Consider the following 14,198-nt stretch of genomic DNA (forward strand, 5'->3'; position numbering starts at 1 on the left):
CAGAGAGACACTGCGTCAGACGTGCACAGCGAAAACACGCGCCACGCCTGCGATTCATTCGCAACAAAGATGAGCTAGCTCGAAGTCCAAGGCATTCATGCTGCACACACAGGAGCTGCTTCCCCTCCAGGCCGCCACACCCGATCGACGATCGTGGATGGACAATTGGACATGGATCCAAGAAACACAAAGCACGCACGCGCGTGCATGCATGCAGGGTCCGTGCAGCTAGCGTTCACGTCAATCGTCCCAGCGCCGGCCCCATCCACACCGGCCCGGCCGATCCATGCATGCATGAGCATGCTCATCGGTCTCCTCTAGCTCGCCACGGATATCCTTTGCATAGTTGCATGTCCATTTCACAATTTTGCTCATGCCATCGCACTGAAACATGATAATTGAGCCATTATGTTGTTTTTTTTACACCGGCACACATTAAGTCATGATGAGGCTTGCGACCCACGAGATGTAGTACTTCGTCTCAAAAACAATGCAATTCTAGCATAGCACCGAACGAAATCATTTTGAGTTTAATCAGATTTATAAAAAATATATATTAATATTTATGACACTAGATAGCAATAATGCATCTAGAAAAGCCAAAGATCTTATAGTTAATTTGGAATAGATGAAGTGTCTTCATATTTGTCATGAGATATATTTCATGGTGTACCTATTTGTGTTATAAATATTGATACTCTTTTCTATACGTTTAATTTGGTCTCACTTTAAAAGATTTAAGTAGGGATAGAGTTAGAGTCGCTTAAGGCAATTGTTTCTGAAAACAATTTCTACTAATGGTTGGATTAAGCGGCCCAAAGGCTCTTGCTTATATATATCAAACATTGTTGAAAATAACTTCCATGAAAGATTCAAAGAGATGGTTTTCGTATTGCTATCGAACAACAAGTATATATTGTGGAGGGATGTTAAGGAATGCTCGTGCGAGGAGAAAGTATGTGGGTTCGAATCATACAAAACGCACACGAGTATTTTTGTGCAACATAAGTTATATATGAAGGGCACACAAGAGGAGTCCTGCCGTCTTGCTGAATAGAGGAAGAATGAGTTTGGGCTCCGTTTGCATGGTGTGCCCTCAAGATAGGACCAATTGACAAATTTTCTATAATAGATTTCTTTTGATATATTCGATTTGCATATAAAAATCACCTAATTTATTAGAGTTTAGACAAAAGATATACTCCCTCCATCCAATAAAAATTATCGTTTAGCCTTCAAACCTTCCCATAAAGAGTGTCGCTGGCCTACCATGTTGGTCCCATAGCTAGGCCCCTTCCACCTCGATCCTCACGATGGGTCGTCCTCTTCCACCGCCCTTACCCACTTCACGACCAGCTGCATCCACTCCGCTCCTCCCCTCCTAGATCTCTTCACCGCTGCTCCCTCGCTCTCATCCTATGGCAGGCCAGGAGAAGCCCTAATAATGACATGAATTAATTTACAGGCACCTAATTCATATTCAAATTAAGAAGAAATTAAAATTATGATAGTGGCAACATGAACATCCTAGTATGTAGCATGTACAACATGACCAAGGTAGGATGCATAATTCAAAGATAGATAAGAACTATTATTAAATATTGCAATCCTGATATATACTTTTTAAATTAATGGACAAGCGGTAAATCACAAGATATATAGGAATGGAAAAGAATGGAAGAGACAAGAAAGATGGCAATAGCTCAAAGCTAGGGTTGGAGTTCATGCTGATGGATATAGTAGACATGCATCGAGAGAAGAAAATTACAATCAAACAAATAAAGAAAACCATTTGGAAATGATTTTTGAATAAAAAACAAATGCTACAATAAGGAAAGTAGCTACGTGTGCTATATTGCGAGCCAACTTGCTAGTTACTTACTGTTTAGCTCGACTTCAATTTTAGGTGAATGTATATAGGAAACTTTAATGAAGAAAACTTAAAGGAGTGGCTCATATATATTTGTAAAGGAAAACAGATACGGTACAAAAGTCAAATAACTCGACTGAAAGCAACCTTTAAAACAAATATTACAATAAAGGACTTTTGGTTATGTTCTTCCTAAGATCGCTTGTTGCCACTCGCTGAAAACCTAGGAAATACATCTAAGGGATTATTTGGAAGATATGGTTTTCAAAAATTATAGTATCATAAAATAGTGGTTTATAAACCAAAGAGATACACAATCGGGGTTTAGAAAAAAGAAGGTCATGTGTGAAATTTCTAAAACTCCATAAAAACTACAGTTTTGCTAAAATCATGGTTTTAGAAACTACATAGTAAATTATATCCAAACACGCTGAAGCACCCAAAGCATTTTACAAAATCATAATATACTTATTCAATACTCTAAAAATACTTTGCATCCAAACATAGCCTAAACTAAATGTTGGCAATTGGCATTCCTCAAAATAGTATTTTTTTTTGGAGAAATTCCTCAAAATAGTTATGGCCCAACCTAATGGAAACGGATCTTCACCAGACATATGGGCCGATTTTAATGGGACCGGAGGCCCAGTACTGTATCTTTTCCCTAAAACCCTAAACCGCCCAAATTCGCCTCCGCAATTCCGCAGTCCGCAATCCACTCCCTCCTCCGACGAAACCCTAGGCCATGGCTTGGCGCGGCGCCGCCTCCCGCTCCCTCTTCGCCGCCGTCCGTGCCCGCGCCGCATCCTCTTCCTCCTCCGCCGCCTCGCGCCTCCGCTCGGCGGCTCCACTCCCTGCCTCCCCGCGCCGCTCCGTCCCCGCCTTCGCCTTCGCGACCGCGAGGTAAATCGAAATGGTGCCCGACTCCTAGGCCGTGGGGGATGCGGTCTTATGGGGAGTGACTGGTTGGTTATGATCCTTGTAGGCCGTTGGCGGCGATGGCGGGGTCCCCAGCGGCGGTCGTGGTGAGGCTCACCGGGCACTCGACGACGAGCGTGCGGGCGTGCTGTGAGCTCTCCCAGGGTACCCTCTTCTGCCGCACTTGTCAGGATCGCTAGCAAGTTAGTGATTATGCATCATATATGTCGATTTCATCATCTTATGATACTGTGTATCCGTGTGTACCTATGATTGCTCTTTTCGTCCAAGATTTGAAATCCTTATATTTGTTCAATTCGTGTTATGCAATGGTTATTTGCATGTGCCTTGGGAGGACTGGCCCCTGTGTCATGGGAAATAGCGTAAGGATTTTGCAGAGCTGAACCAGGAATGGATTGTTGCTTGAGGTATTAAATCATACTCCATCCATTCCAATTTGGAATGGAGGGAATACTAGTTTGGGAATATGTCTAGTTGTATTTTCTTGCATCGTTATGTCATGGTTCTGATTCAGACTGATTGTTGAAATGTTGTCCATGTCTCCATGTTAACAATTAGAACTAGACCGTTGAGTGTTTGAGTACCTTTCCTGGTGGGTTTTGGGTGGAAATGGGTTGCTGTGGCACTTGTGTGCCAAAAATGTGCATTATCACCTACCAGCACTTGGAGCCAGTTGATTGGAAGTGAATTTCAGCATCATGGTAAATTGGGGAAATGGAAAATCTTTCTGCAACAAATATATAGGGATTTTACTTTTGCTCCCACACCCAAATACGGCCATGAAAAAAATCTTCTCTTTTTTAATTTTCTGATCAGGACGCTCTCAGAGGATGGTTAAGCACACAATGTCTCTGTTATAGTGATTTAGATAGTGCTTATTGGTTCTTTACTTGTTTTAATTAATATCTTGCCCTTCAAGAGCTGTTAACCTTTTGATCAATTTTAATTATGTAACTGGTCAAGTTGGTTGCTCTTGCTCATGTTCGGTTTCAACTCTAGCACCCCAAGTTTCTTGGGAATAAAAGGCTGTGTTGTTAATTGTGTAACTAACATCTTGAGCTATGTTGACTTCCCTACCCGTTGTTTGTTCATTGACTATTAATCATAGCAATTTGTTGTTTGTCCTTCGTTCCTTTGTTCTTTGTAAAGTTGTTTGACAACTAATACAAGAACTCAAAATTGGGATTTGATAGGCCAAAATGGGAAAGACGGTTGATGAAGAGATGAGACAGAATGATTCGTATCCTATTGCATAAGATGATGTAGGTCCTTTTATTTTCCTGTGTGTTATCTGTGTTAAGAAATTAGAAGAATATAGTATGCATTATTTGTGAGTTTGAGAGATTGGTGTTTCATTGGATAAGTGTATTCTGAGGTTGTGTCCTATTCGAATGTTGATTTTACTGCTTGAAGTGGGTCTGAGCAGTATTCAAACTTCTAGATAAACCTTTTCAATCGTTTTCTAAATGATATTAGAGAAAATATGTTTTTTTACAAAACTGCTTACATCTGTGCTGCACTGCTGGTTTTGATGATGTTTGAAGTTTTCCCAAATGTGGTATTATTTTTAACAAATGGATTAAGTCCACTTTTGGCCCCTCAACTATTGTGTCGGTCTAATTTTAACCCTCAACTACAAAACCGTCTAGTACCGGTACCTCAACTGTCAAAACCGTTCACTTTTAGCACCTGGGCGAGGGCAAGGCTGTTTTGACCGACGTTGAGCAGTTTTGTCACGCAACCTCCATCTCAGTGACATGTGAGGCCCACGCGTCATCGACTCAGTCCCTCCCTCTCCATCCTCACGGCCAATGCCTCCCTGCTCCACTTCACTCCAGACCACTGAGCGCGCCCGCAGCGCAGCCACCAGCGCCGGCGGCAGGCACGCACGCACGCGATGGGGTGCAAGGGTCCAAGCTCGACGACCAGGAGGCCGTCGCGCTTTGCCGCGCCCACGCCGAGCTGCTCGCCGCGGCCGTCCGCCACTGCCACCCCCACCACCACCTGTTCCCACCTCACAATCCCACAACCCAAGAAAGCAGCAGCAGCAGCACCACCGCGCGGATCTGACCTCCAACACAATCCAAGCAACGATCCAGGCTCCAGAGCCGCTCCCAAGGCCGAAAGGAGGCAGGCAACAGAGGAGGAGGCAAGCCATGGCGGTGGACCTGATGTTCTGCAGCGGCGAGGCCGGGGCATACGAGCAGCTGGCGTTCCAGGAGGCGGCCGCGGCGGGGCTGCGCAGCCTGGAGCCTCTGGCTTCCTCGCTGTCGTCCCCGTGCGCCGCGGGGTGGGTGGAGTCGCCACCGCTCAGGCAGATCGCCGACCAGGAGGTGTCCCGGTTCCGTCGTGTCATAAACCTGCTGGACCGCACGTGCATGGGGCACGCCCGGTTCCACCGCACGCCCGCCGCCTCCGTCGCCATGGTGGTGGAGCCGATGGAGACGGAGACGACGCTCCAGGCCGTGTCGCAGGCGGCGGCGGAGCAACCGCCTCAGAAGAAGGCCCTACTGGTGCTGGACTTCACCAAGCCGGTCCCGGTCCTGGCGTTGGCGGCGACCAAGGCGGCAGCGCCGGCCGTGCCCGGGACCTCGACCTCGTTCCTGTCGTCCGTGACCGCGGGCGGCAACGAAGGGAGCGTGTCCAAGGGATGCAGCCTCGCCGTGTCCTCCGGCAAGCCTCCCCTCCCGAAGCGCAAGCTCCCGTGCCCCACCTCCGTTCCCCAGCAGGCGCACCACCAGCACCAGCACCCCACGAGCCATGGCCGTGAGGATGGAGAGGGAGGGACTGAGTCGATGACGCGTGGGCCCCACATGTCACTGAGATGGAGGTTGCGTGTCAAAACCGCTCAACGTCGGTCAAAACAGCCTTGCCCCCGCCCATGTGCTAAAAGTGAACGGTTTTGACAGTTGGGGTACCGGTACTAGACGGTTTTGTAGTTGAGGTTTAAAATTAGACCGACACAATAATTGAGGGGCCAAAAGTGGACTTAATCCTTAACAAATATGTATGCAACTATAACTATAAGTGAACTTCATAGTCTTGGTGCACTATAGATGTTGGTGATTTTGCCCATTGTTATGTTTAACGATCTCTAAGGTTCGGTGCTAGTACTACTGCACATCCATTATTTATAGAATATTGGGAATCCCTTTGTACTTATGCACATATTTGCATTAATGGTTCACTACTTATTTTATGTGTCCAGGTATTTGCCCTTGCAATACGATTTTGCTGATCTTCTGTTACCAAACTGCATACTCATATGGTCTGCAAGTGTGAAATACACTTTTGGTTGTCCCAATACTATTGTGCTGCGTTGCTGGTCAAATTTTAAGACTAAAATGTGCAAGCGATTATTGTATCAATGGTCTCCACATGCATTAGCTCATAATAATTAGTTTTATAATAATAAGATTGATATGAGGATTTTTGTGGTCTGGATCTGTTAGGAAATGGCGATGATGCATGATGCTTGGGAAGCAGTTTTAAACCATGGAAAAGGTGCTTCTGTGAAAAGCAAGATATTTTTGTTGTTACTTTGTTAATGTATCTAATCTAATGAAGAAACCATTCATCGAATGCAAACAACTAAAATAAATTGATTGTCTGGGACAACTTGGAAGGCTAAAAGAAACAGTTATATCTTGTTGAAAGTAAAATCACAGAACTTGAGGAGCCTATATCCTGCCATGTCTGTCAAGGTCAATACTGTTAAGTACAGGTTTTTGTACCATGAAGTCTGTGTAGTGTCCTGCATGTCATACTGCATCTAGTCTAAGAACTTCTATCTTCTTTTTTCCTTTTTTTCCATTATTTTTTTGATACCTCAACTCTTCGAGTACAAGTTGTAGTATCTGAACGCAAGCACCAACTCACACCACCACACGCACACAAACTCACACACACCCACCCTAGTGTGCAAGCTAGACCTACACCTACACGAAGAGGCTGCACGTAGCTGAGAGATATTCGAAGTCTTCTGACTTCACACGTGACGGGCACGTCACTCTGACCATTGTGGCGCATCCACGCGTGAGGATGTAGATACACATGACCTGCAAATTTATTATGGGGGCCCCCATGAGGCACGCGAGTGTCGATCTTGGGGATCGAACTCACGCCCGGCCGCTGGCACACCCGGCGAGCAAGCCAACCGAGCTACGTTCGGTCCTCCATTATACTTATGTTCTGAGACATCTGCTTGTCCACCCTCCCCACAGTAGCACTACAGATTGACAGTATACCTGGATTATATTGAATGAGATACAACTCCTTTTGTTTTTCTTAGCATGCCCTTCAATGAGTTTGATTTTTTTTATAAAAGAAACAGTATGTGAACTGTTGTTATATTATAATTATTTTTGCATTCTGATATAATTTTGTATGAATTTAGTTTTTGGCTTACCGTTTCTGATTTATTTTGCAGGGACTTAATGCAAAAAAAAAAGGATATACCCAGTGCAGAGAGCTCCCGCTGTGTGTGGGGTCTAGGGAAAGGGTGTCAGTGGCAAGCCTTACTCTTGTCTGTGCAATACGAGGAGATCGTGATTCGAACCTGGGACCTTTCGATCACAGACGGTAAGACTCTACCGCTTGCACCAGGCCCGCCCTTCAGAGACTTAATGCAAGGATTGGATTATTTGGAGGTTGCATCTTTTAGAAACTCGTCGGGCTTGCGTCCCTTTTTCCAGCATTTTGCAGAGTTCTTAGTACCTCGTATGGGCAAACGGACAGTGTACTTGCTGCAACTTATTATATAAATAATCATATGTAAGCCTGCTATTCACTGTTTCACATCGATTGGAACTAAGGTTTCATTTTACCTTGTTCCCATGATGCCTCGACGTGTTAGCAGATTCCACTGCGTGCTCGTGCTTCTTACCATGTCTCAGGACCATGTTGTCTGGTGTAAAGTGTTCCTTTCTACGAGCTCATGAAACCAGTTTGCACAAGCGATGGATTTTTATCAGCCAGAAAGATAGTGGTCCTATGTACGAGCTCCTGAAACCAGTTGTCCACAATGCAACATATTTTTATCAGCAAGAAAGATGAAGTGTTACCTTGAACGAGCTCAAGAAACCGGCTGTGCACAGTGCAAGAGATTTTTATGAGCCAAAAAGATAGCGTTCCTTTCTACGAGCTCACGAAACTAGTTGTGAGTTGTGCGCAATGCAAGAGATTTTATCAGCTAGAAGAAAGTGTTGCTTTGTACCGAGCTCATGAAACGAGCTGTGCACAATGCAACAGATTTTTATCTAGATCAAACACTCCGCCAGAAGTTACTGACAAATCAAAGGAACATACGGAGATAGGAGCTGCTTGTGCTTATTGAAAAGTAATTGCAGCTCAACACAGTAACCAAACTACACGGTAGGCAACATCAACACACAGTAACCGCGCTACGCAGAGAGACAGAAAGAGGAGAGACTTCAGTCTGGCAGGATGCAGGAGCAAGGTCTTCAGCGCAGCAGGACAAAGGCGCCGCGCACCTTGCGCAGGACGTGCACGGTCACCGTCGGCCGCCGCTTGCCATTCATCATGAGCTCGAAGAGGCAGACGTCGTGGCAGAGGAGGTCATTGTAGGCGACGAACTCGCTCCATCCGCGGCCGGTGAGGCCACGGCTGAACCTGTTGCGGTTGAAGCGGACGTGCCACTTCCCCTTGCTGCCGGATCTCTCAAGGATGACGTCCCTTGAGGTTGTTCCCAGGTATTTGTCCGCGAATTCTGAAGAAATGCCCTGAAAGGCCAACAGAATAAGCAGCAGGTCGAGTTTTTGCCTGGCAGTAGTAATGTCTTTCCGAAGGGAGCCAGGGAGGTTACTTACTACCACACCGGGTTTGGTGCTGGGGAGATGGGTCGGGTGCATCACCTGCACGAACACCGGGTTCCTCGGCTCTACAGGCACGCGGATGCTTGAGATCTCCTCCCTCTCTTGCTCCGTCAGATGGTATTCGCTGACCGGCCCGTTCTTGCAGAAGTAGTACCCTGTCTTCGCAGGCCTTTCACTTCCACCACCGTCATGGTGGAGCTCAGCATCATCTTCGTCATCATGTTTTACTTCACCATGAACTTGCTCTGCAGGTACATTACATCATATCTTTTCACAGTGATACTACAAAATTCTACAATCAGATACTGATACTCTATCTTTCACCTACCAATATCACGGTAAAGCTTGCGTTTGCATCGTTTGGGGATGCTCCTGCTGGTATTCTTGTGAAGTGCCAGCTCCAGATGCGCATCATCCTCATCCTCATCCTCCTCATCGCCATCGCTTGGCAGCGACTGCGGTGTGCAGGTGCAGTCTTGGTCCTCCCTTGAATCTACGGTAGCCAAGCCGTGGTCCTTCACGCCCTGCAGAGCTCTCAATTCTTTCGTACCCATGGCTGCTGCTGTGGGCAAAATGGGGCCATGTTTTCTCGCAGCCGCTCGAGTCGAACACGAGGACATCGAAGGAGGACACTCCGGTGTACTTGAAGAGCATGCAGTCTCCTTCGTCGATGCTGTGAGAGCTGACGAACTCCTTCCAGCCAGACTGGAGAACTACTTCATCGGTATCACTGCCTACTCCGATGCTCCATGTCTTGCCACTTTGGGGACTTCAGACTGATGACCTCAGAGATGTGGCCGTTGAAGTTATTTGCAAATCTTGCAGGTATGCTCTGCAACAAAATAAGTTTTTATTTTTTTTTGGTTCTGTGACACATTTCTTCTTTTCTTTACCTAGTAATCATGCTTAAGCTTATTACTATGGAAATGCATGAAGCTAGAAAGCCTATTGAGATGCGAATGCTGAAATTTTCTGTACAGCAATACACCGTAAGTGAAGAACACAGCAATCTTCCTCTGCGTATACCAACATGCACGCCCAAAATAACCCAGGGAAGTGGATTCCTAACACATTCAATCACAGATGGAGAGCAACGCATGCAAGGGAAGCTTGAGATGCTTTCTTTCTCACCATGGTTTCAGTGAAGTCCCCGACCATAGGCTTGAAGAAATGCTTCATTGTCGTCGGCCATGTGGTTCCAGTAGTAATGCTCTTGCCACTCCATGCAAATCCTGCAGTTCTTGTCCAGGTTCTTCATCATATTCTATAGATCCGGAAGAAGACAGAGAGAGATTAGCTAGGGAAAAATGTGAGATCACAAAAGCAGAGAGGGAAGTGCTGAATGGAGGATGCAGGGGAGCTCAGAGACATCAGGTTCTACAGTTCTCCTCGGCGTTGAGATAGCATTGAGTGTGGGGACTTCAGAGGCTAATAAATAGATGAAAGTTGGCCGACCAAAATACCAGTTCTTTTATACTAAATCCGTTCTAAATTATAATTCGTTTGACTTTTTGACCCTAATTTTGACCACTCGTTTTATTCAAAAATTTGTGCAAAATATCATTTCTTTGACTGTGGCTTGGTTTATTAACAAAAGTTGTTCAATAATGACTTAAATTTGACTATGTCTGCACAAATTTTTTTAAATAAGACGAGTGGTCAAGCTTGGGATAAAAAAGTCAAATGAATTATAATTTTGAACGGAGGAAGTATTTATTTACATCTATGCAGTAGAGTTATATGAAGGGTGGGCCTGGTGCAAGCGGTAGAGTCTTACCGTCTGTGACTGGAAGGTCCCGGGTTTGAGTCGTGGTCTCCTCGCATTGCACAGGCGAGGGTAAGGCTTGCCACTAACACCGTTTTCCAGACCCCGCACAGAGCGGGAGCTCTCTAACTGGGTACGCCCTTTTTTTTATGCAGTAGAGTTATTTGAAAATATTTCTCATGGAAAAACGCATGATTCCATATATGACCGTAAGCTTTCCTAATTATGAAGTTGCCATATCCCAGTGAAACCCAATTCTTTTAACGTAAATATGTTTCACGTACTCATGTGTAAAACTCATCTTTAGTAATACACAGAAGCACACCCTGCCTATATAAACGCCTCCAAAACACTAGACTAGAAGATCTTGAAATTGACGAAGTGACTCTTAATTGATAGCCTCTTTGGAACAGAGAAATTCATAGAGATCCTACGAGAATTTGACAAGAATTAATTAGTTATTTTTTCACAAGAAAAATGTATCCCGTATTCTAAAGGGACCTGAAACTGCAAGTACGTATCATGACTGAAGACTCACGAGTATGCAAGATTCACTTGCACGAGTCCACAATTAATTAATCTAGCCAACTGAACTATACTCACTTCTCAAATAAATTAAACTTGTTCACTGGTTTACATAGAAGTAGTCTTATCAAAGTGCATTAAACTTGATCAAAGTGCTATTATTTGAGGCACTGGAATCCATTCAATAAGTTTTATAAAAAGTTTGAAAAAGCATATTTTGATTCCATCAAATTATAAAGTTTGAGCGTTTGTTTTATTTGCAGAGGTTATTTCTGCATTGTGTTTAAATCTTACTATATAGATATGCCTTAACATTCAAGTTATTTGCGAAACAATAATTGGCAACTGTATCCTACTATCTACTCGTTCCGTCCCTAAACAACTGTCGTCGTTGTTATGCGTGCTCTAAGTTTGACTCGATTTATAAAAAAATTCATGCAACATTTGTATCTTGAAATAAATTTACTAAAAAACTAGATTCAAAGATCGTTCTAATGATACTAAATATATAGCATAAATATTAATATTTTTAATATATATTTAATCAAAGTTGTTTCTCGAGAAGCGAAAACGATCGATATTTAGGGACAGAGGGAATATGTTCTAATTCTCACCTTTGTGGAATAACTGTCGTCGTTGTTATGTGTGCTCTAAGTTTGACTCGATTTATAAAAAACTTATGCAACATTTGTATCTTGAAATAAATTTACTAAAAAACTAGATTTAAAGATCGTTCTAAGGATACTAAATATATAGCATAAATATTAATATTTTTAATATATATTTAATCAAAGTTGTTTCTCGAGAAACGAAAACGATCAATATTTAGGGACAGAGGGAATATGTTCTAATTCTCACCTTTGTGTATGGGTGTGGCTGGGATTTGGGGATTTCCGTGATAATATCTTCTTCTTAATGAAAAACCGAGGGCCCGTCATACCCCGCAGATCGAGGTTTTTTATTTCTCTCCTTTTGATGAGTTAATAAATTTAAAGTTTAACTGAATTTAAATAAAATAATATTATATGAAAACATATTACATAATGAATCTAATGTTTATTCGATATCATAAATATTAATATTTTTTATATATTTAACAAGTTGAGATAATTCGACTTTTTGAAAAACAAGATGCATTTCTATTTTTGGCCTGAGGGAGAGTATGCGTTTGTATCAATATACTTGACATGACATTTGCAGTAAAGTAGCAAGCGGAAGCAACGACATGTGTGGTAGTGGTTAGGTACTGTTTTCCTTTCCCTGGCCCCAAGAGACTACGCACTGAAACTACAAAAAGGTACGTGGTATCCGACGAGCGCACTGCAGAGCAAAATGGTCTATGCGTGCGTCACACTATTCTGGCAATGTGTATCTTTTTGTTTTGTGATTTTTGCCTTCGTTAGTCAATTTTCCAAGAACTTCTTTATGGAAAAAAAAATGAACATGATAATGGGACGATCGTTGGTAGAAATGAAAGGTTAGGGCACCTTCAATGATGTAAGTTGCTAACAGTGCTAGCTCTAAGTCAATTTATAAGTACATGAATAGCCCTATATAACAAATGACATCCTCATATAATTTTAAAATGTATGTATCACACTAGCTCTTGAGGGCTAATATTTCTCTCTTTTATTAAATAATACGAAACAATGTGCTTGGAGCAACCTTATAATTTACTATTGGAGCTAGCCTAAAGATCTTAAGGACTTATTCAACAGTATCAGCTAGCACTAGCTCTAAGCTAATTAATACGCAGAAGAGAGACATCAGCAAGGGACCTTGAATATCGTGTTGTGAGAGAGGAATGCATCGTGAAAAATGCGAGACTATCTCTTGAGTTCAGGCTAGTCTCTTGTGTTTTCCACTATTCAAAATAATTAAAAAAATGATTGAGCTAGCTCTAAGCTAGATAATTGGAGACGCTCTAAGATCTATAACATAGAACCTCATGTGTGCTCACGGGGTCTATCCTTTTGTCTTTTTTTCTCTCTCTATCTCTTCTGTTAATTCTCTAGTACCTATATTTTTCCTATGATATAACTCCTCACCGCCAATATGTAACTCCGTATAGCGCCTAGTACATCCAAACGTGAAGTCACCTACTCACCCAAAATTTGTATTCAATGTGAGTTTGTTGCTACTGCACGCGATACATGTATTCTTCCTAAGATTAAGGAAGGGTGGAGGTAGCCCAGTGCGGGGGAGCAGTGGGCCATGCGGCTGGCGACGCCGTAGGGCAGTGGGGGGAGCAGTGGGCCATGCGGCTGGCGACGCCGTAGGGCAGTGGCGATGGACGAGGCAACAACAGTGGGGGATTTGGTGTTGGAAATTTCTGATTTTCATGGAAGAATCCCCATGCCCTATGGCCGTAGATGGGAGAGGAGCCGAACGGTGGTGGCGGGTTGGGGGCGGCACGCGAGACGGTTGGGGCATCGCCAAGCGGGCGGTGTGAGACATCCGGATGGGCAGAGCCAGTGGCGGGGGGCAAAGAAAGCGACATCTTCATCGTCTGATTAGGATTAAGGGAGGATGGGGAGGAGGGGGTGAGGGTTTGGCAGTGGGCAGTGCAGCTCGTGGAAGGGCGCCTCTGGTCAGGATAGTGGGCAAGGCTAGCGGTGGTGGGCCGGTAGGGACGAAGAGCTTCGATTCAGATTAGAGAACGACGTGGTTAGACTGTCTCCAACAGCCCGGACCTAAAAACGAGAGGCATTCGATGGTTTGGGTAGCGCACAGCGAAAGGGTCACGGACCCAAAACTTCCCTTTTCCAACAGCCGACGCAAAACGAGAAGCTCGGAACGTCGCCCAGCCGAGCGTCGCCCGCCTCGCCGCGTCGGGCCGCTCCCCACCGGTCGTGTGCTACCGTGGACCCGCCTCACCGTGCTGGCCGTGCGCCGCCACAGACCCGCCTCACCACGTTGGTGGCTCCCCTACCGCGGACCCACCTCGCCATGCCGATGCGCACCTCCGCGACGACGACCTCCTCCTCTTTCCACCCAGTGCTACCTGCTCCTCCGTCTTCGTCTTCCCCACGGCTAGCCACCGAGCTGCGAGATCCAACAAGGTGTGGCGCCCCTTCGCACAGACGAGCTCCGGCAGCGTCCCCAGTGTGGGCCCCTTGGCGGCACTGCCCCTTCGTCCGCCGCCTCACGGGCACCATTGTGGGCAGAGCGCCGCTGTAGGAGAGACCACCGAGTTGGGAGCTTCGGCGTGAGATCCAGCGAGGCGTGCGGATGAGCTCTGGCAGCGTCCCCAGCATGGGCCCCT

General features: G+C 45.0%; 2 protein-coding genes and 1 pseudogene across 6 annotated transcripts; 2 read left to right on the forward strand and 1 right to left on the reverse strand.

The window, feature by feature from the left end:
* Window positions 1-2,582: 2,582 nt before the first annotated feature.
* LOC136471386 (uncharacterized) lies at window positions 2,583-7,605 on the forward strand. Of its 5 annotated transcripts, none has more exons than XR_010762015.1 (4): window positions 2,583-2,773; window positions 2,856-2,991; window positions 4,003-4,071; window positions 7,239-7,601. XR_010762015.1 is itself a non-coding variant. In XM_066469123.1 (4 exons), exons 1-3 carry the CDS (start codon window positions 2,616-2,618, stop codon window positions 6,279-6,281), a joined length of 276 nt encoding a protein of 91 aa, XP_066325220.1. In that variant the 5' UTR covers window positions 2,583-2,615; the 3' UTR covers window positions 6,282-6,313; window positions 7,239-7,605. The 5 variants fall into 5 exon arrangements, 3 of the variants coding, with proteins under 3 accessions (XP_066325220.1, XP_066325228.1, XP_066325212.1); XM_066469123.1 differs by lacking the exon at window positions 4,003-4,071 and adding an exon at window positions 6,262-6,313 and having other exon boundaries at window positions 2,856-2,953; window positions 7,239-7,605; XR_010762014.1 differs by lacking the exon at window positions 4,003-4,071 and having other exon boundaries at window positions 2,856-3,216; window positions 7,239-7,599.
* Window positions 4,643-6,091, forward strand: LOC136510073 (WRKY transcription factor WRKY51-like). Its single transcript, XM_066504645.1, has 2 exons — window positions 4,643-5,575; window positions 6,018-6,091. Exons 1-2 carry the CDS (start codon window positions 4,966-4,968, stop codon window positions 6,089-6,091), a joined length of 684 nt encoding a protein of 227 aa, XP_066360742.1. The 5' UTR covers window positions 4,643-4,965.
* Window positions 7,606-7,757: 152 nt separating the features above from the next.
* On the reverse strand, window positions 7,758-10,006 carry LOC136471379 (B3 domain-containing protein Os03g0622200-like; annotated as a pseudogene).
* Between the last annotated feature and the right edge of the window lie 4,192 nt (window positions 10,007-14,198).

The sequence above is a fragment of the Miscanthus floridulus genome, chromosome 1 (assembly GCF_019320115.1).
Source record: "Miscanthus floridulus cultivar M001 chromosome 1, ASM1932011v1, whole genome shotgun sequence".
NCBI lineage: Eukaryota > Viridiplantae > Streptophyta > Magnoliopsida > Poales > Poaceae > Miscanthus > Miscanthus floridulus.

What these genes read in the sequence shown, in the direction of transcription:
- LOC136471386 (XM_066469115.1), top strand. Translation starts at nt 2,616, where the DNA reads ATGGCTTGGCGCGGCGCCGCCTCCCGCTCCCTCTTCGCCGCCGTCCGT. An exon ending in TTCGCCTTCGCGACCGCGAG is followed by an intron (nt 2,774 to 2,855) that starts GTAAATCGAAAT and finishes TGATCCTTGTAG; the next exon opens with GCCGTTGGCGGCGATGGCGG.
- LOC136510073 (XM_066504645.1), top strand. Translation starts at nt 4,966, where the DNA reads ATGGCGGTGGACCTGATGTTCTGCAGCGGCGAGGCCGGGGCATACGAG. An exon ending in GCACCCCACGAGCCATGGCC is followed by an intron (nt 5,576 to 6,017) that starts GTGAGGATGGAG and finishes TTATGTGTCCAG; the next exon opens with GTATTTGCCCTTGCAATACG.